The sequence below is a fragment of the Podarcis gaigeae genome, assembly GCF_964106915.1.
Source record: "Podarcis gaigeae genome assembly, chromosome: 7".
NCBI lineage: Eukaryota > Metazoa > Chordata > Lepidosauria > Squamata > Lacertidae > Podarcis > Podarcis gaigeae.
Window position 1 is genome coordinate 73,457,435 of NC_139683.1, and position 21,779 is coordinate 73,479,213.

Here is a 21,779-nt window from a genome sequence, read left to right on the forward strand (position 1 = left end):
TTGAATGGCAGAGATAGAGGCCAGAGAGCAAGAAGAGTGGAGGGGCGGAGAGAAAAGAAAGTGAGCAAAAAGGATGTACTCGGTGAAAGCTTTGTCTAGAGGCAGAACTGGAGAAGTTAAACTTATGCTACACTGTCACCCCATTGTTTAGGCTGTTGGTCAAAAACGAGCCAGGCAGGTAAAGCTCAGGAGAAAGCAAGTCAGCCAATCAATTATGAGAGCCAGTGTGGTGTTGTGGTTAAGAGCGATACACTCATAATCTGGGGAATTGGGTTCGCGTCTCCACTCCTCCACATGCAGCTGCTGGGTGACCTTGGGCTAGTCACACTTCTCTGAAGTCTCTCAGCCCCACTCACCTCACAGAGTGTTTGTTGTGGAGGAGGAAGGGAAAGGAGAATGTTAGCCGCTTTGAGACTCCTTCGGGTAGTGATAAAGTGGGACATCAAATCCAAACTCTTCTTCTTCTTCAATTAGCAGGCAAGCTCTGTCATCTACAGCCAACTAATGATTTGGTCAGACTGAAAAACCCTATTGAGGCTACTCTCCTATCTAGAATAAACAGTTTTCCAGGACCAGGTGGATCTCTGCTGACCTTTTTGCTGCTTAACCCCTCAGGCTAAACTGTTCTGACACCATTCTGCTGATATGTAACACACAACTACTTTTAAAATTATTCAACAAGAATTAATGTTGAAGCTTTTTAAAAAGAAATCCGTCAAAGTCCAATAAGGGGAGGGGGGAGGCTTTGAGGAGCTTACATAAGTCAGAGAAACTTCTAAGTTTTCAGTGGCTTGAATATAATAGTCACCACTTTTTTTTTTTGGGGGGGGAGTTTCTGGCTCCACCCACTGCTGCCCTACAAACCCCAGAAGAGTTGCCCAAGTGGAAACATAGCCCTTTGAACTAGAGAGCTTCTCCACCCTGTTCTACAGGTCAAATTCAGATTTTGAAATGTTTGCTGGATTTGGAATTTCAAAAAATGACCATTTCAGCTCAAACAACCTCAATCCTTCAGCCTGCTGGCATGCCTTGACACACCTGCATTTATTCTTTTCCCCACTTTGCATGCAATCCCACTATTGTATCTGCTTGGCCTTCGGCGACGGACTTTGAGTTGTTAACCTTGTAAAAGAGGCTCATTTTCTTTTTCTTTTTCTGTCCTTTCCAAGATCGTTTTATCTACTACTTCCTCAGAGAGTTCCTTCCTTAGTGACTGCCTCAATAACACTTAATGAGAGGGTTTTTTTTTCTTCCTTCCACCCCCTGTCTCTTTGTTGCTGGACTTAATTTTTCCACTGAAGCACAAAGTGAAGCTGCACAGAGACCCTTTTACGTTGCAAAGTGCACTGATCAGCCTTCGCAGCGTGACATGATTTCTTCTGAGTGGCACAGCTTTATGAGTGAAAAACCTGTGGTGTGTTAAATTCTGAATTAATTTGATAAGTTCTATTGTTTAAGTCCCCAGGGGGCGGTTCTTTTGCAAGAGGGGGACCTGAGTAACCAGGAGACCTGCTGGCAAAAACTAAAACAGTACTCAAGACTGGTTCAAAGCCAGAGTCCAAGCAAGCAGTGTTGACAGCAAGGTTCAGGGGAAAGTCAGAACAGGCCACAGTTTGGTCTGGTATAGGCAGGCAGACCAGTAGCAAGTTGAACTGGTGCACAAATATTCCAGCAGCTTTTCCAGCCAAACACTGGTGTGTGTGTGTGTGCATGTGTATTTATAAAAAATAATAATAATCTGGAGCTGTTGAAGCCACACCCGTTTCAGCAGACTTCTATCAACTCTGAGAGAAGGGTCTTACTTCCTAGAATATCTTTGCTCCTGATGAATCCTTGTTGTCACTTTTCCAGATAGAGGAGCTTTCTATGTGACAGTTAACGTAGTGCCTCTTCATTTGGCTTGGGACCCATTCAGCCCCAATGTCAGGGGTTGAATTTTCCCCTAGTGTAATGACCCCCTCCCCAGCCTCACCACTGGATCCTGGCTCCTCACACCCAGATGGAGTCTGATCCAAGGCTTGTTGTATGACTGGGGCCTTCTGGTCCTCCTCTGATGAGGAATCCCACAGCTAACACACGGCAGGGATATAATTTTCATCTAAACTATAACTAGAGGGCAAGGAACACTGACCTCAGCCCAATAACATCTGAGAGAAAAGCAAAGAACTTGTTGCATGTTGAGTCCCACAGTGCCACCCCAAAAAAATTCACACTTCACACTTCAATTTTTGTTTAAGGTTTTTGGCATAATTTTGGCCACAACTTTATTCAAATACAAAAAATGTGAGTGGTTGCTTAGGCATTGGTTTGACTATCTGTCCTTGCCCCCCAAGGACAGAGCTGGCACTTCCGGACACCACCGGAAGCCAGCGTGGGAAACAAGTATAGGGTGAGAAAATGAAGTTGGGACACAGACCATCACCTCTCACCCTCATGTTCCGGTGGGGCTTGCACGGCCCAAGTCCGGCTCCACGGACAAGGACGAAAGAATGGCAAGCCCCTGGATTCCTTTAACGGAATTCCCTTTCCGTATCATTTGGAGGGATAGGCACTTACCCCTCCAAGAACCAATTTAACCAATGCCTAACCGCCAACCTTACAAGTTGTGACGATTTGCTACGCAGTAGGCAAAAACCAAATGGCAACAGCCAATCAGCCAAATGGCAAAATTCCTACCAGGCCCCCGCTCAAAGGCGGACGACCCCATGACAGGCAAAGCAAGGTCAAGTGAACCAAAGAACCACCCTATAAAAGGGAGGGGGCGGGTGATCCGATGCAAAACGGCCAAGAGGACGTCCCATCGTCTGGCTCCTATATTTATAGTCTCTGAGCCCTCCTCCGATTGGCAACACTCAAAAATCCCCAGCAACCCAATTAACCCTTTACAGGTTTGGGTTCCACCAAATTTGCCTAGTCATGCCACAGTGGCCTGTTCCCCCAACCGCAACACGTGCTCTCTGTTAGGGAGTCCCACAGTGCCACCCCCAAAAAATTCACACTTCACACTTCAATTTTTGTTTAAGGTTTTTGGCATAATTTTGGCCACAACTTTATTCAAATACAAAAAACGTGAATGGTTGCTTAGGCATTGGTTTGACTATCTGTCCTTGCCCCCCAAGGACAGAGCTGGCACTTCCGGACACCACCGGAAGCCAGCGTGGGAAACAAGTATTGGGTGAGAAATGAAGCTGGGCAACAGTCCCTCACTTCTCCGGTGGGGCTTGCACGGCCCAAGTCCGGCTCCACGGACAAGGACGAAAGAATGGCAAGCCCCTGGATTCCTTTAACGGAATTCCCTTTCCGCATCATTTGGAGGGATAGGCACTTACCCCTCCAAGAACCAATTTAACCAATGCCTAACCGCCATGGAGCCCTCTGGTCCTCCTTTGATGAGGAATCCCACAGCTAACACACGGCAGGGATATAATTTTCATCTAAACTATAACTAGAGGGCAAGGAACACTGACTTCAGCCCAATAACATCTGAGAGAAAAGCAAAGAACTTGTTAACCTTCTCCTAATGTGAACAGCAATAGAGGCTTTGGCAGATTCCTCCGTTTAAGCACCTCAGCTCTTCATCCCCCCCCCCCTTTCCCTGTCTTTTAACTTCCCATGAGAGTGAGCTGCTATGGTCAATAACTTTCAGAGACTACATTTGTGATTCACACTGGGGGAGAATGGGTTAAAGAGCCTTATAAGCATGAGAGAAAGTGGTTGAGCTGCCTAATTTATTAAGTAATTTAAAATATTTATACCCTGACATTTGGGTGTAGTTTCCTTAAGGCAGCTAATACAAGCAATGTTAAAGAACAAAACATAAAATGATCAAAGTACTTGAACAAAAGAACAAAAAATGACACACACACACACACCACACACACACACAGCCTTCCCCCTCCAAAAAAAAAAAAAATCACCAATAGCAACACCTTAGCAGCAGAATAGAATAGCCAGGAGATTGCTTGGCCTCAAAGGACCATTTTGGGCAGCAGTACCCTTATATTTTTTGCCCCGGCAAGCATATTACATGACCCAAAAGAGCATCAAATAACCAGGCTGCAGAACGGTGATGGGAGAAAATCAGGTCAAATCTTTATCGAGAGAAACAGGCAGGGTAAGAATTGGTATGGCATTGGGGCCAGGATCAGTTCATCATTCCACAAACCCCCACATTGATGGAATGGGTCCACTGGGTTTGAACTGAGTTTATGAATGAAAAAATGAGAAACTGAGAGAACCGAACTGGCTCAAACGCTGGAACGTTAAAATGAAGCATACGTTTCTGACTTTTCCACCATAATCTATGTTTAATCTGTGCTGGCCTATGACCGTAATAAAGATTTGTATTGTATGTTTAGTGTGTTAATGCATTAAATGGGTGAACCTTGTGGAAGCAGTTAACTCTGTAAGGGTAGAGCTACAAACATGTCTGTATCTCTATGCTCCCATTCAAATATTTGAGTAACTACTTTTATGCAAACAAGATAAGTTGAGTGTGAATACAGGAGATGCACTCAGGCCTCCCATTGTTTGAAACGACCTTAAAATAGTCATTGAGGAGGGTGAAACAGGCTCTGTTGAGCCCCATGGAGAACACCCATATTAGCAAGATCATTTCTATTGCATTAAATAGCTATTAATTACTTGTTAAGTCAATATCTCTTGGTACAGTGAACCACCCTGTTTTTATAGAGGAGGTGAATGGCTATTAAATTCATTTCAATTTCAGGCTCAATTAGTTACTCTGCTCAATTGCCTGACAAACCAAACAAATGTATATTTTATTTAAATTAAAAATAGTCAACTTTCTTAAAATAATACTTACGCAAAGTTCATGAATATCTCCCAAGCAATATAATTAAATGAGATGAGTTTTCTACTCCAATTTATGAATCAGGTTATTGCAGAAAAAAGGGGGGGAAATCAGACACCAACAGAGAAATTGTTTAGCTATTATTTGATATGTCTGTTAGATAGGGATAGATTATTGAATACATTTAGCAATTTCATCACATTAGTACAATGTAAATCAAGCTATAAATCCTAACAGTTTAAGATAACACACACACACACACAAAATAGCATTCATTTTAAGATCAGCGACTGGACTCAAAGTATTAGAGTTATAAAATACCATGTTTTGTGCATGTGTTGATGGAGTGACTAAAAGTACAAGGGCCACGCATCAGTAATATAGTGAAAATTCACTTAATAGGGCAATCTTTTATAGCAAGATCTGGCGGGATGTGTGGGGTTAGGATTTAGCGGGTTTCTGGCAGAGCTGCAACCCGCTGAACACCCTCCAGACCAAAAAGTGGGTGACTTAGTTTGGATCCCAAGTCCATTCAACTCAGTGTAGTGAATTGCCAACCTAGTTTAAGTTAAGCCAGCAAACAGGGTAGTGTAATTCAAACACTATTTTGAAAGCTTGCTTTTCCTCTGCCAGGCTTAGGATCTGGTGTGCCTTATGTCGGCTTAATTTACACTGTGCTTTTTTCCTGGGGGTACTCAAGGTTATGCGATACCAGCACCTTATTTGTCCAAATGTTAAAAGTGTGGCATTTGTTGTAACAACTTCATGACGATGTTGATAATGACATTTATTTATTCGTTTGTTTGTTTGCCACCCATCTGACTGGGTTCCCCCAGCCACTCTGGGCAGCTTCCAACAAATTAAAACCCGTTAACACATCAAACCTTAAAACCTCCCTGAACAGGGCTGCTTTCAGATGTCTTCTAAATGTTATATAGTTATCAATCTCCTTGACATCTGATGGGAGGGTGTTCTACAGGGAGGGTGCCACTGCCGAGAAGGCCCTCTGTCTGGTCCCCTGTAATTTCTTGCAGTGAGGGAACCACCAGAAGGCTCTAGGAGCTGGATCTTAAATCAATGATGGGGGTGGAGACGCTCCTTCAGATATACAGTGCCAAAGCCTTTTAGGGCTTTAAAGGTCAGCACCAACACTTTGAATTGTGCTCGGAAACGTACTGGCACGCTTTCTTCTAAAAGAAAAAAAAAGCCCTGACTATATTATACCACAAACCTATCAGTAGATTTTTTGAGTTCAATGAGAGCCAGTGTGGTGTAGTGGTTAAGAGTGGTAGTCTCGTAATCTGGGGAACTGGGTTCGCGTCTTCGCTCCTCCACATGCAGCTGCTGGGTGACTTTGGGCTAGTCACACTTCTCTGAAGTCTCCCAGCCCCACTCACCTCACAGAGTGTTTGTTGTGGGGGAGGGAGGGAAAGGAGAATGTTAGCCACTTTGAGACTCCTTCGGGTAGTGATAAAGCGGGATATCAAATCCAAACTCTTCTCTTCTTCTTCTTCAATGGGACATGCTCCTGGATAAGAATAAGACTGTAGCATAAACTATTACAGGAATCGTATAGGTCATAGACATCAATTTTAGAATACAGAAAAAAGGGACTCAATCCTTTCCAAGTCACTATATCCTTATAGTTGAAATATCTGTAGCAGAATACAAAATGCAGAGAAAACATAGACAAGCCAACAGCTCTGATTTGCACACTCCGGCTTACCATTGTAGGTTAGGCAAAGTATTTGTTCTGCTGCTACTTCAAGACCTTTGATATCCATCTTTGTGCGGTGATAATCCAGATGATCACAGCTATTATGCATTCTTCGATTGAATGGACTAAGAGCACTCTGCTTTGGCAAATCCCATAAAGAAGACTACCGCTCTCCTTATTGACTTTAGCGCAGTGCTGTGGCAGGCAAAATGACAAAGGATAATCATTTTGAAGTCAATCCAGACAAAGCTCTTAATAAACAGTTTCTCAAAGAGAGCTACAGGCAGCTCGTTTTTATCACGCACATTCTCTATTAGTGTACTGCTGCGTGGGGTTTGTTATGCTCCTCTTAAACAAGAGGCTGTAAATTTTCAGTAATGAATCAAATGCTTCTGGTGGCTATCGGAAAGGAGGGTAATGGGACTGAGTTGAAAACTGGTCACTTTCCCAGCAAAATATACATTTTTGATGGAAGATGGATGGAAATCTTAATTGCTTGCGGGTGGGGTGGGGGACGACTCATAGAATCATAGAAGTTGGAAGAGTTGGAAGAGACCACAAGGGCCATCGAGTTCAACCCCCTGCCAAGCAGAAAACCCCATCAGAGCACTCCTGACATATGGTTGTCAAGCCTCTGCTTAAAGAAGGAGACACCACCACACTCCTTGGCAGCAAATTCCACTGTCGAACAGCTCTTACTGTCAGGAACTTCTTCCTAATGTTTAGGTGGAATCTTCTTTCTTGTAGTTTGGGTCCATTGCTCCGTGTCCGCTTCTCTGGAGCAGCAGAAAACAACCTTTCTCCCTCCTCTATGTGACATCCTTTTATATATTTGAACATGGCTATCATATCACCCCTTAACCTCCTCTTCTTCAGGCTAAACATGCCGTTCCTCATAAAGCATTGTTTCCAGGCCTTTGACCATTTTGGTTGCCCTCCTCTGGACACGTTCCAGTTTGTCAGTGTCCTTCTTGAACTGTGACTCCAGCTTTGGAAGTGCCATGCAATTCTTCCATTCCTTTTCCAGCAGTGTGGAGCAGTTTGGATCACATGGTCCAAAATCACAAGGTCACAAGATTTGAAAGGGCACCACAACCCTGTGAGGTAGGCTGAGCTGAGAGGCAGTGACTGGCCCAAGGGTCACCCAGTGTGATCTGAACCCTGGTCTCCCAGGTCTGACACTCTAACCATTATACCATACTGTCTATTTAAGCTTGTAGAACCCATTCTCAGTAGAGGTATTCTTCCATTTTCTCACCATTTGGGAGAGCAAAGAGCTCATTTCCTCTCCTCAACATAGTATGAAGTGGTAGTGAGGATTGCTGAAGTTCTGAGTTGATTTGAAAGGAGAAAGAAACTTCCTAAGTGTTGAGAAGAAGAGTAAAGTAAGGAGGGACTACTTTCCATTCTACCCTGTATTGATTGCATATTGTACTGGTTGCGTTCCTCCAAAAACTATGCTACTCATTGCATTGTCCCAGACCCTCCAAGTGTCCCTATTTTCCACTGGCAGTCCAAGATTTACAGAAGCCATCTAGGTTTCTGCTTTGACCCCAGAATGTCCCACTTTTTATTAGGATGTCCCTATTTTCATAACAGAAAATCTGGAGGGTATGGGGTTATGTGCTCCCCCCCAAGCCAAGGAGATAAGTAACTTTATAACTTTAGAAGACTTCTAAAGGTTAGAAAAGTTTTTTTTAAAAAAAAGTTTAATTGTTTATTATGTTTTTATATGTGTTGGAAGTCATCCAGAGTGTCTGGGGCAACCCAGTTGAATGGGTGGGGTATAAATTGTAACATTATTATTTTTATTATCAGTTACAGAATAGGATGTCCTTTTTATAATTGGAGAAATGTTGGAGGGTATGCTCCACTGTGGCAAAATTACATAATTTACGTAATTAATTACTTATGTAGTTATTATTACAAAGGTTGCACAGCAACCCTAATCTCTACTGAGTTATAGCAGAATTTCAGGGGGCTCCAGGCACTTACCCAGGGTCAGGGGTGCCAACTTCAATAAAACATTGTGGGGGCCCAGGTAAGCCCTGTCCCCACATAATAAATCACATGACGCAGTACACACACACCTTTGGATAGCAATGTTCATTGACTTTGGGGAGGTCTGCCCCCCTGAAATATTTTATTGCGGGGCGTGAAAACCCCTCAGCCCCTAAGAGTTGGCTCAAATAGCCAGGGTTGTGCTTTAACACATAATTACACCTGAGTCTGTTCAGTGCATTACATCTCAAAAGCAGCTTGTCACCCAGCAGTGCAGCACTAGATTTCCAAGGCATCCTGAACATCTCCCTGCCTGTCAAGATGGTTCTGGCCTTTAGCTCCCACGTGGAGTTCTGGCCCCTCCTTTTCTTCTGCCCAAAATCCCCTGATCAAAGCCTCAGTTTTAAGAGAACACTTGTCTTCCTGTGGAGACATCACACATGCTTGGCAAAGCGTGTTCTCCTTCATGGAGAGCACGTGTTGCAGTCGGGTCAGCTGAGCCACCCCTCTGTTGCCAGGCAGGTTGTCTAAAGATGGCCTGGGGTTAGCAATTGGTTTGCTGGGGTAAAAGTTATGTTGCAATTTTGGTGGGAGGAGTAAAATGTTTAAATACTCTGCACGCAGCCTGGAGCTTTCTCTTTGCTGCGTGCAACGGATCACCCGCCCACCCGCCCTTGAGTAAGGGGTTGTTGCGTTGACCTTGCTGTGCCTGTCATGGGGTCATCTGCCATTGGGGAAGGGGCCTGGTAGGAATTTTGTCCATTTGGCAGATTGCCCGGGCCAGTTGGTTTTTGCCTACTGCGTAGCAAATTGTCACAACTTGTAAGGTTGCGGTTAGGCATTGGTTATAAATTGGTGGAGGAGGGGTGAGGATAGGCTGGGCCTGCCCCTCCATGGTTGCTGTGGAAAGGGAATTCCATTAAAGGAATCCTGGGGCTTGCCATCTTTTCATCCAATCCCTGGAATGGGACTAGGGCCGGCAAGCCTTCAGGGAGCATGCGGGGAGAGGTGAGGGCCTGTGACTCTCCCCGGCTTGTTTATCCTCACTGTCTTTCGCTGGTGCCCAGAAGTCAGTTCTGTCCCCAGGCAGGGGGACAGATAGTCTTAATCAATGCCTAAACAACCACTCACGGTTTTGTAATTAAATAAAGTTGTGGCCAAAATCATGCCAAAAACCTTAAAACAAAAAATACATGCGTGTTGTGAGTTATTTGGGGGGTGGCTTGGGGACCTTGACACGCAACCTCCAGCTTCCTTGTCTGCTGCTGAATGTCTCACCTTTTGTCAGGGTCATGAATCTGCTATGTTTCTTAATGGCTGCATTCAGCCAGCCTTACCAGGCTAATCTGGTCTGTTAGCGTAGGCTAAGTACACGGATTTCTGTGTTTGGCACACCTCCATTAATTCTAACTTTTGGTAATTCTACCAAAACCTATAATATCATTATGGCATTCATTTCAAAGCAAAGGAAATGCAATGAAAGGGATGAAATCAATTAGGCACCATTTATGGACTGAAAAAAATCCACAACAGTGAATACCAATATTTTTGCCACATTGATTCATGTTCCAGATAATGGGATGGATAAGTGAACACCAGCAATTTCCATTTCTGTTTTTGTTGGAATTCTCTGACATCACTAGGTGAGAATGCTGAAGGATGTGGAAATGAACCAACTGAAGAAGTAACCCTGTTGTCAGTAAACCACTTCTCTAGTTTTCTTGGGAGGGCTGGAGATAAAAAATAAGGTTCACTGAGGGATGAGGTAAGGTCCTTGAAAGGAAGGCAGCAATGGTTCTTTTCTGCTTGGATCCTTGTTGCAAATATTGAAAATGTTGCATTTTATTTCAGTATTTTATTTATGTTTGGATTCCAAATGCTTTACAGTCAGGATGGTAACACACAGGGTGGGTAAAACATTAAAATAAAAAAGTAAATGGGCCACAAGTGATGAGGTGGGGCGGGTGAGCTGTGAAAACAAAGCTGTCGCTCTGCTTGCAGAAGGACTGCACATTGTGGATCATATTTATTTACATGACTAAATTTTAGTGGTTTCATGAGAATGTAACTGTCATGGTCGCTGCCCCCCCCCCTCCATTTAAGCCTCAGCTTTGTAGATTAGTATGGGTTCTGAGTATTCAGTCAACAATACTTATCCCATACCCTCCAAAATTTCTCTGATGAAAATAGGGGCATTCCCATCCCATGATGATAATTTTACTATTTATAATCCACACATCCTGTTGGGTTGCCCCCGCACTCGGGGCAGCTTCCAAAATACAGGGGTACCTCGGGTTACATACGCTTCAGGTTACATATGCTTCAGGTTACAGACTCCGCTAACCCAGAAATATTACCTCAGGTTAAGAACTTTGCTTCAGGATGAGAACAGAAATCGTGCTCCGGCGGCGCGGCAGCAGCAGAAGGCCCCATTAGCTAAAGTGGTGCTTCAGGTTAAGAACAGTTTCAGGTTAAGTACGGACCTCCGGAACGAATTAAGTACTTAACCAGAGGTACCACTGTATATAAAAAACATAATAAAACATTAAACATTTTTTAAAATCTTCCCTATACAGGATTGCCTTTAGATGGCTCAGGGGTTAGATAACTCCATACCCTCCAACATTTCTCCAATGAAAATAGGGAGATCCTAAGGAAAGCGGGACGTTCCAGGATCAGAAACCAGGATGGCTTCTCTAAATCAGGAACAGCCCTGAAAAATAGGGACAATTGGGGGGTCTGTTTTCCCTCGTTATTGAATCACACGTTCTGTGGTTCTTTGAGGAGAAGGAATGGCAGTCAGATGCTTTTTAAGTCTATTGTAAAGTTGTGTCCTTTGCGGCGTGCAAAAGGGCTATTAACAGACGTTTTCCAGTTCCAAAATAAATGTCTGTTCTCCAAGAAGGATTTGAGGGTTTTTTAAAAAAAAACTTATGCATTGGGATCAAAGGAGCAAGCCTTTATTCTGTGCAAATGCTTTCTGTTTCCTGACAAGTTGGAAGCAACAAAAAGTCAAGCAGCAGCTCTTCAGAAAGCCCCAGCAGATGCTCTGCTTCTCCTGGTGGCAGATTTTTTTGTATTTGTATTTTTTTTTTATCTTTGCATGCCATCTGATCCAGTTCAGGGAATGTCAACAATAACACCGCCATGAAACAGATGCCTTGGAGGCTGCCAGTGTATAGTTCCACCTCGCCACACACACAAACAACTGTTTCTCAATGTGTCCCGTACACCCACAAGCTGAAATTAACCCGGAGTTCTGTTTAGAGTGTAATATCAGAACGAGACAGGTTACAGCCGGCTGACATACTTTATCTTTTACTCCTGTAGAAATCCATTCTATTTAAATGGGTATTTATCATAATAAGAGCATAATAAGAGCCCTGCTAGATCAGGCCTATCTAGCCCAGCATAGATGCTGTGGACAAGGGACGTGGGTGGCGCTGTGGTCTAAACCACTGAGCCTCTTGGGCTTGCCGATCAGAAGGTCGGCGGTTCAAATCCTAGCAACAGGGTGAACTCCTGTTGCTCTGTTCCAGCTCCTGCCAACCTAGCAGTTTGAAAGCCTGCCAGTACAAGTAGATAACTAGGTACCACTGTGCTGGGAAGGTAAATGGTATTTCTGTGCGCTCTGGTTTCCGTCACAGTGTTCCGTTGTGCCAGAAGTGGTTTAGTCCTGCTGGCTGGCTGTGGAAAGCTGTCTGTGGACAAACACCGGCTCCCTCAGCCTGAAAGCAAGGTGAGCACCGCAAACTCACAGTCACCTTTGACTGGACTTAACCGTCCAGGGGTCCTTTACCTTTACCTTAGATGCCTGTGGGAAACCTGGAAGCAAGACCTTCTGTGCTGGGGGAACAAGCCCACTCCACAAAGTATTATGTCATAGCTGTGTTTCAAAGTGCTGAAACTGAGCAGGTATGCTCAGTTATGGTGGACCTTCAAATATTCCAGAAAGGTAGAGGAGTTATAACACATGCTATAAACTTTTAAAGCTTTTGTGCTCTGAGAATTTTGTCATAGGAGGTGGTGATGTTCTGAGCAGCCTAATTCCATCACATTTCAGGTTTACTGACACTCATTCAGAGATCCATTCCATCCTATTTTCTACTGTTAAATACACATTTTACATAAAATGTGTATTTTTGTCTGTACTTTTGTACACATAAACTGTGTGGCAAATTCTGGAGAAATACATTCCGTGACTTTGGTTCGCAAGTGAGTTTTGGGATTGTTGGATTGGATCAGTCCTCTTTAAAAAGTGACTTGAATGAATTCCTCCCCTGTCTCTAATAGGAATTGGGAACAGTGTTAAGATCCTGGGTTTTCAGGTCTGTTGTCTCCTCTGAAAGGAAGTCACAATGCTTAATTGTAAGTGCAGAAGGAGATTAGTAGATCAGTAGGGCACTCTTTTGTACTTGGGGGTACTTCTTTATCATATAACACTACTGTACTTCATTGATGTATTTTTAAAACACAGAAGTGGCCTAACCATGGATGGGAATGTTGATAAAAAGGAAAGATTAGTGGTTAGAGGAGAAATACTGGTGCTATTAGTGAACAACTGAAGTGTGCCCCCCACAAGCTAATATCCCTCCATCCTACTTATAGCACTAGGCTAAAGGAGGAATCATATGCCGGGCCTGCTACTTTCCTACCACTGGATACTAGTAAAATTATGAATAAAAACTGTTATTTACTAGTTTATGCTCCTTCTGGTGCAATTCAGCTGAACTGTGTTAAAAAATGATCGAGATATGATCTTTCCCCCCTAGCTAAAGGTGTTCAGTGCTCTGGCATTAACCTAGCACAGAGAATATATTTTTGACAACCATTATATTAAAAGCCTGGGTTCTGCATGTAAAAGGCTGCAGTGATGTGATGCCGATGACAACATACAATTGTGTGTTCTTCCTTTTCATTTACTGCCTTCTTTCTTATTTTCTTCTTCATCTTTGTCCTACTGTGATTTTCATACTGATAGATACAATAAACTTTCTGATTCTGAAGTCCTGCTTGGTATGTCTGATGTGCTCATTCAGAACCTCATCTCCTGAAATCAACAGCTTTTTCAAGCTGACTACTTGATCCAAGCCAGTTAATGTTAAGATGCCACAAAACTATGATAAAGTCATGAAGCAAATTCAAAGTAAGGGCAATGTTTCATAGCCTTTTGCCCCGCTTTCAAGCACCTTCACCCCAAAATCACTGAAATGAGGTACACGTTTCATAGCTAGCCTTTTTATTTTATTTTTATTTTGTGAATCCACCTTAAGGTCAGCCTTTATACACACATATGTGCTGGCCTCTAGGTAGAGGTTACTCTGTTCCATTAGCAAAAGTGGTATTCACACCATTGAAAAACATATTTCCTTGTCTTCTACTGTAGGGCATGTTCTTCTGGACACATGTTTTTTCAGCTAGACATGATGTTCCTTAGTTGCGTGTGGAGACCCCCAAACCATTAGTTTGACCACAACTTTATTGATTACAGCATGTGAGTGGTTGCTTAGGCATTGGTTCGGATTACCTAAACCTGCACCGGCAGGAACATGACTGACAACTGGAACCTCAGTTGACAGTAAGGGAAAACATACTGGGGGAGCACAGAGGCAGATTTCCACCTCTTAGTTCACCCCAGATGCTCCCAAGAACTCTGGCATGGCCCTACCCCTGAGAGGGAGTCGGACAGAGCAAATTGAGCCCCTAGATTCCTTTAATGGAATTCCCTAGCAGCAGCAGCAACAAAAATGAGGGGCAGACATAGCCAATCCATAATCCCCTCCACCAAAGAATGAACTAATGCCTAACCGCCAACCTTACAAAGTTATGATGATTTGCTACATGGTAGGCAAAACCCAAATAGCACCAGCCAATCAGCCAAGTGGCAAAATTCCTACTGGGCCCCTGCTCCAAAAACAGATGACCCTAGACAGGCATAGAAAGGTCAAAAACACCACCTTAAATTATAAGGTGGGAGATCCGCTACACAATGTGAAAGAGAAAGTACTTTGCCTTGTGCAGCCCCTTAAATAGCCCCTTAGTTGCCAATCAAACCCCAACCAACAGAAAATTATCCCCAGCAACAAAGGGGCAACCAATGAGGTGGAGAGGGCATCCAAGCAGGCCTGCCCCAGCAACAAGAAGGCAGTTTGGTGATATGACCACAACACGTGGCTCTCCGTGATTTGGAGGACACGATCTGTGGATTTGGAAATAACAGGGAGGGTTTAGATAGTGGAGACAGGACCTTTCCGTTTTGCCTTTTTGCAATGAAATGGAACAGGCTGTCCCTGAGTAGAAGGAAACCTCTGTACTTAAATTTAAAACCAGTGCATGGTAGTGGTTAGAATACTGGCACTGATCACAGTAGGACCAGATTCATCTATGAAATTAAGAGTGGTTTGGAACATTAACAATGCATTTGCAGAAATAACAACTATGTCACACTCCCTGTGTTTATATCAAGCACATTAGAAGTTCTCTTGGTACCTCATGCATTTCCCCGTACAGGAAATGTGCAAACCCATTTGAAGTCAAGTACAGGAAGTGTCATTAAGCAAGATGTCCTGTATCTGTACATAGCATTAACTCCAACCTGGGGCTTCCTTCTCCAAGATAACAACACAAGAACTGCAACTGACATTTCCTGAACTAGCATATATCACTGAAGTCCAAACCCACACTGATTGGATGGCTATGGGCAGGCTGGTGTCTCTCAGTCTAATCAACCTCAGAAGAACACAGAGGCTAACTGCATGTTAAAAATAATCTGCATGTTGTTATTTGTAATAATTTCTATAAACAGAGTTAGGTACACTTAAAGATCCCAAAGGGTTTGTGCAATGTTCCTGTCTTGCTCAGAAATAGCAACTTTCCCATTTGATGTCGTTAGAGATTGAAATGATTTTTTGATTAATACTTAAAACGAAAAAGCTACCGTTCTTCCATCCATGAATTTCTCTTATTAATTACTTTGACCTTTTCTCTCTTTTTCTGTTAAGCTTCATTCTGACTTGGACAAGGGAGTGGGAAGTGTTAAGTACACGTTATCAGGAGATGGCGCTGGTACAGTGTTTACCATTGACGAGACCACAGGGGACATTCATGCCATAAAGAGCCTTGACCGCGAAGAGAAGCCTTTCTACACCCTCCGTGCTCAAGCAGTGGACATCGATACGAGGAAGCCACTGGAGCCCGAATCTGAGTTCATCATCAAAGTGCAGGACATTAATGATAATGAACCAAAATTTCTCGATGGGCCTTATGTTGCCAGTGTCCCTGAAATGTCTCCAGTAGGTAAGTCTGCCTCTTCTTCTTCCTTCTCCTTCTTTAAAGGAACTCTTCTTACCTAACCTGCATGCTTTAGCCTCATTTGTTCTGGAAATGAACCTGGCAAAACAACAACAAACAAACATATGGTCACGTAAAGCATCCTCAATAAACAAACGAGACATAACTGGTTGTGTTCTTAGATAAATAAGGTATACTATTCATAGTATCAAATTGTAAATTTCAATAGAAGTAGCTCATAAAGTTCAAGAAACGAACAAAGCAGAAGACCCAGTGGATCAGATCATTCTCTAGTCGGTTCATGCATAAGGTCCATCTGTGTAATGGTGTCTGTTCCAATTATCTGTTCATAAAGTCCAAACCATCCACATGAAAGGTTGTTACTGTTCCACAAAATCCTTTCACAGAGTCTAAGACAAGGATTTCCGGAATATTGGCCTTGTTTCGCCGTCCTGGGCTTCATCAGTAGTTAAATCACTAAGTAATGCAAATAAATACAATATCATGATCTCACGCATTTTACAGCAAAAATAATATAAAACCATAAATAACTGTGCATACCATATGTTAGATTACAGGACAGTGGATCTTAAGGCATGGTAGTAGCTGCAGTAAGCAGCAACTGTTACAAAGTAGGGTTATATGGACAAGCACAATATCGATTGGGTTACAGGTGTTGGCAATCCACAGATACAGAACATCTTTCTTAAAGTGACCCATATGGCACAGCAAAAATAAAACAAACTTAATCCATGTTCAGATGATATACATGTAAACACTAATACAAAGGTAAAGGTAAAGGTACCCCTGCCCGTACGGGCCAGTCTTGCCAGACTCTGGGGTTGGTGCGCCCATCTCACTCAAGAGGCCAGGGGCCAGCGCTGTCCGGAGACACTTCCGGGTCACGTGGCCAGCGTGACAAAGCTGCATCTGGCGAGCCAGAGCTGCACACGGAAACGCCGTTTACCTTCCCGCTGGTAAGCGGTCCCTATTTATCTACTTGCACCCGGAGGTGCTTTCGAACTGCTAGGTTGGCAGGCGCTGGGACCGAGCAGCGGGAGCGCACCCCGCCGCAGGGATTCGAACCGCCGACCTTTCGATCGGCAAGTCCTAGGCGCTGAGGCTTTAACCCACAGCGCCACCTGGGTCCCTCATACAAACTCATACATTAATGTAAACAATTTTTGGATCTAAAGTAATAGCAAACCACAGATGGACAATTAAGTACTCAAAATAATCCACTTGGCCCATAGAGGTGATATTGTTGAGCATCAGCCCCAGGAAGGATGGCCAATAGCCACAGATGATGGGAGCTGTAGTGGTTGAGGGGTATCTTCACACGTGTTGGTGCTCTCAGCAAGTTGCCTCAGGAAGACTGAAGGGAGATTGAAGGGAGTCATTGCTGCCAGATCATTCTAGGTCACCTGTCTCCTCCATGTGTGTGAAATATGTTTAATTACTGAGATTTCCATGATGACAGTAGCCCTTTTTAAAGCAGCATTATTTTGGTAAGGTGTCAACTGCATATGCAGCGCTCATGAGAGTTACAAAAATGGAGCCTGAACATAAACACATCTCATATGTAGAAGTCCCACATGTGGCCAATACAACTACATGAGGTTACCGTTATGCTCCCCTGGTAGTGTGGGGGATCGAGTCTCAGCGAGATGTAGATTTAACTTTACCCCTTGCTATTTTTTTTCTGCTTCATGCAAAAAAAGCTGTTGTTTGCCCCTTGAGGCAAAACACAGAAGGGAGGTGTTTGGATGGGCATGCCCTTTTGAGGGCAAGTTATTATGATAGCTGGGACGGGGGTGGTGCTGTAGGTTAAACCACAGAGCCCAGGACTTGCCGATCAGAAGGTCGGCGATTCGAATCCCTGTGACAGGGTGAGCTCCCATTGCTCTGTCCCTGCTCCTGCCAACCTAGCAGTTCAAAAGCATGTCAAAGTGCAAGTAGATAAATAGGTACCGCTCTATCGGGAAGGTAAATGGCGTTTATGTGCACTGCTCTGGTTCGCCAGAAGCGGCTTAGTCATGCTGGCCACATGACCTGGAAGCTGTATGCCGGCTCCCTCGGCTTATATAGCGAGATGAGTGCTGCAACCTCAGAGTCAGTCACGACTTGACCTAATGGTCAGGGGTCCCTTTACCCTTTACCTATTATGATAGACCTTTCAATCAGTATTTAAATCAGGACTTCTCTGCCTATGTGGGCAAAATTGAGATTGAATTTATTATTATTTGTGCTACCCTTTTTAAGCTCAAGGGGGAAGCGATCAGAGAGTTTGACATACGCATAGTGATAAGAATAGCCATACTCATAATGACCAAGTCATGCCTCCGCTGCTAAATTAATCACCAACAATTTCTTTTTTATATAAATAATTTTTATTAATTCATCCTAATTAATAACAAATCAAAGCAAATCACAATACAAAAAATAAGAGCAAATTACATTCCGAATTTTAAAAAATATATATCTGAGGGACTTCCCATGTACTGGATGTCTGGAGAAATATCATTATTGAAGAATTCATGTATCAGAAAACTAAATACTGGACAGCAAAGTCTTACATTAGCAATACCAACAATTTCTAAGCAACAAACATTAGCTTTTCTGCTAATGTAAGACTTTGCTGTCCTGTATTTAGTATTCTGATACATGAATTATTCGATAATGATATTCTTTTGCCTCCGGGTGATCTTGCAGCTGAAACAAATAATGTGCCATAACTGTATGATTTTTTTGGTAAGCTAAAAAAATACCAGCTTTTTTATAAATCATCAAAATGAAACGGTTGTTTTCATCTAAGATTTCCTCTTCCTGCCATTCATTTTGTCTCCTAAATTGCTTTAAAAGCATTCTTTAAGGATGTAGACTGGCCTACTTTCTACCTCAGCTTCCTTTCAAAAACCCAATCTATAACTGAGCCTCCTCTTCAGACCACATATAGATATACTGTCGGTGTTGGCATTCGTGACCTCTGCTGTTCAAGGTTGAGTATTAAATTAGTTTTGAGAGCATAGACCTGTGTAGGAGCTGCTTGAGACATCGTACCATACTGGATGATGGATGCACACCTCTGGTTTGAGTACACTTGAGCAAGTGAGACAAATATTCTACATCACCACCATTTTAAGATATCAACAGCAATTACTTGCTGCAGACATGGCAGTGGGAGGCCCCAGGAGCGTATGCAATCAGTTGCTTCTGCTTGTGTATCTGTGGCCATCTCCTTCGTTCGCTTAGCAATAATAATAATAATAATAATAATAATAATAATAATAATAATTTTTATTTATACCCTGCCCATCTGGCTGGGTTTCCCCAGCCGCTCTGGGCAACTCCCAGCAGAATATTAAAAACATGATAAAACATCAAACATTAAAAACTTCCCTAAACAAGGCCACCTTCAAACATCTTCTAAAAGTCAGATAGTTGTTTATTTCCTTGACATCTGGTGGGAGGGCTTACCACAGGGTGGGCACCACTACTGAGAAGGCCCTCTGCCTGGTTCCCTGTAACCTCACTTCTCGTAGTGAGGGAACCGCCAGAAGGCCCTTGGCTCTGGACCTCAGTGTCCGAGCTGAAAGATAGGGGTGGAGACGCTCCTTCACGTATACTGAGCCGAGACCGTTTAGCAAGGTCTTATGGAAGGTGTTTAATATTTGGTTACTAAGGGGTTTGTATGTTTGTTTTGGAATGTGTTCCTTCCCTGAAACATTCTTAGTTATTCACAATGGCCACAATCCGACCCCCTCTACTTGCAAAAGGTGCAGCACCCCAACAATTTGTTCATCTCGCCCAGTACAGTATTGTCTTTTCTTCTTGGGAATGTCTCTCCAGGTTCTCAGCCAGAGGGCTACCTTATCCCTTTAATGAATGAACTCAGGACCTTCTGCTTCTTAACTGCGTGCTCTGCATTACTGAGCTATGGTCTTAATGTGCCAGGTCCATTTGCTTTCCTCTTTGCCTCCTCTCTCCTCTGTTGCCTGGACACTGAGACCTTGCTCCTTCCCTGGGTGCATCTGACAGCTGAGGCCTCTACTGATAGACTACTCTTATCAAGATTAGAAATAGCTTTCAGCATGAGACTATGGTATTGAATGATATTGAACGTGCACAGATACTATCAGTGCCTTGCAGGAGAGAGGAATTTGGGTGGGGAGAAGGGGATCTGCCCCTCCCTTTTCATCCTTCACAGTCTAGTTTTCTGCACTCTCTGCCTTGCTATCTATGTTTACAGGGGTTGAGTCATAGTCCATGCTGTTTCCTGTTGACCCCATAATTATATTTTGCTTCAAGTTACAAATCTTATTTATTTAGGTCATTTCTATGCATGCTTGCTGGCAAAGCCAGAAAGAAAATAGAATCCCCTGCAATTCTTTCCACACTTATGCTTAACAAGTGTGACCTCTATATAAGTACATCAGAACATCTGTTTATAGTGTTTCAAAGAGGAAGAGCAGGTTGCAAGTTTAAAAATGCATGCCAGTAAAATGAATAAAGAAATGCGCTGGCAATTTGTCCTGTCAGAGTTGTATACAACTGACAAAGCATCTGCTTAATGCGGCTTGCTAACTGTTTTGTCACTGTGAATTCTTCCCCAACCTCAACACTTGCTAACTGTTTTGTCACTTTTTTAAAAAAATAAAATAAAATAAAAAATAATGTTGAAGATATTGTGTGATTCTACCAGCTTTTTTTTTTAATGTTCGTTGGCAGTTTGGTTTGTTGTTGTTGTTATTATTTAGTTGTTTAGTCTTAGCTCTTCATGACCCCATGGACCGGAGCATGCCAGGCACTCCTGTCTTCCACTGCCTCCACAGTCAAACTCATGTTCATAGCTTCAAGAACATTGTCCAACCATCTCATCCTCTGTCGTCCCTTCTCCTTGTGCCCTCCATCTTTCCCAACATCAGGGTCTTTTCCAGGGAGTCTTCTCTTCTCATGAGGTGGCCAAAGTATTGGAGCCTCAGCTTCAGGATCTGTCCTTCCAGTGAGCACTCAGGGCTGATTTCTTTCAGAATGGATAGGTTTGATCTTCTTGCAGTCCATGGGACTCTCAAGAGTCTCCTCCAGCACCATAATTCAAAAGCATCAATTCTCTGGCGGTCAGCCTTCTTTATGGTCCAGCTCTCACTTTCATACATCACTACTGGGAAAACCATAGCTTTAACTATACAGATCTTTGTTGGCAAGGTGATGTCTCTGCTTTTTAAGATGCTATATAGGTTTGTCATTGCTTTTCTCCCAAGATAGATAGATAGTTTATTATGGCCCTAGGCCCATATTCAATACATCATACAGTAAAACAGGTATAACAAAATAAAATTAATAAATTAAAATACATTTAAATCAAGTACATCTCAAACCGTAAATTTCTAAATTCCATTAAAATAAGAACAATATAGCACTTAAAATATCAAATTATCAGTATAATCAATATTATTTAGGCAAAATCAATAATCATAGAGTAATCCATTTTTCCTCTTATAAGCTAATACTGTTATCAGAATTCTGGCAACAGAAAGGGACCTACTCGGATCAGAATCTTGCAGTAAATGTATTAGCTGTGTTTCCAAGGAGTCACCTGAGATTTCCAATAATAAAGGGGACAAAAATCTGATCCAAGAAACTGAATGTAGTGAACAACAGAATAGTATATCTTGTAAGGATTCTATAGATCTATTATCACATACACACACCGCTGAGATCTGACCATTGGAAAATCTATTATTCAAGACATTGGAAGGAAAGGCGTTAAATCTTGCCTTAATAAAGGCATATCTGTGGGCCGCTACAGACAAAGAAGTCAAATAAGATGGTATCTGCTGAGAGGGCACTATGCCAAGATTTAATGGTGAGCAAGTGCCACTACCCAAAATGGTGTTTTGTTGTAGGTCAATCTCCTCAAGTTTTTGAGTGAGGGTTTTTTTTTTTGCTGTGGCTAGG

The 21,779-nt window shown here is 42.9% G+C and overlaps 1 protein-coding gene across 7 annotated transcripts in view; it reads left to right on the top strand.

Moving 5' to 3' along the window:
• Positions 1–21,779, top strand: part of CDH12 (cadherin 12) — a 652,231-nt gene that overhangs the window by 526,416 nt on the left and 104,036 nt on the right. For all 7 annotated transcript variants that reach the window (XM_083747240.1, XM_083747239.1, XM_083747238.1 and 4 more), the window contains one exon: positions 15,533–15,827. In XM_083747240.1, the coding sequence (XP_083603366.1) occupies positions 15,533–15,827 (295 nt within the window). The remainder of the gene's footprint in view (positions 1–15,532; positions 15,828–21,779) is intronic.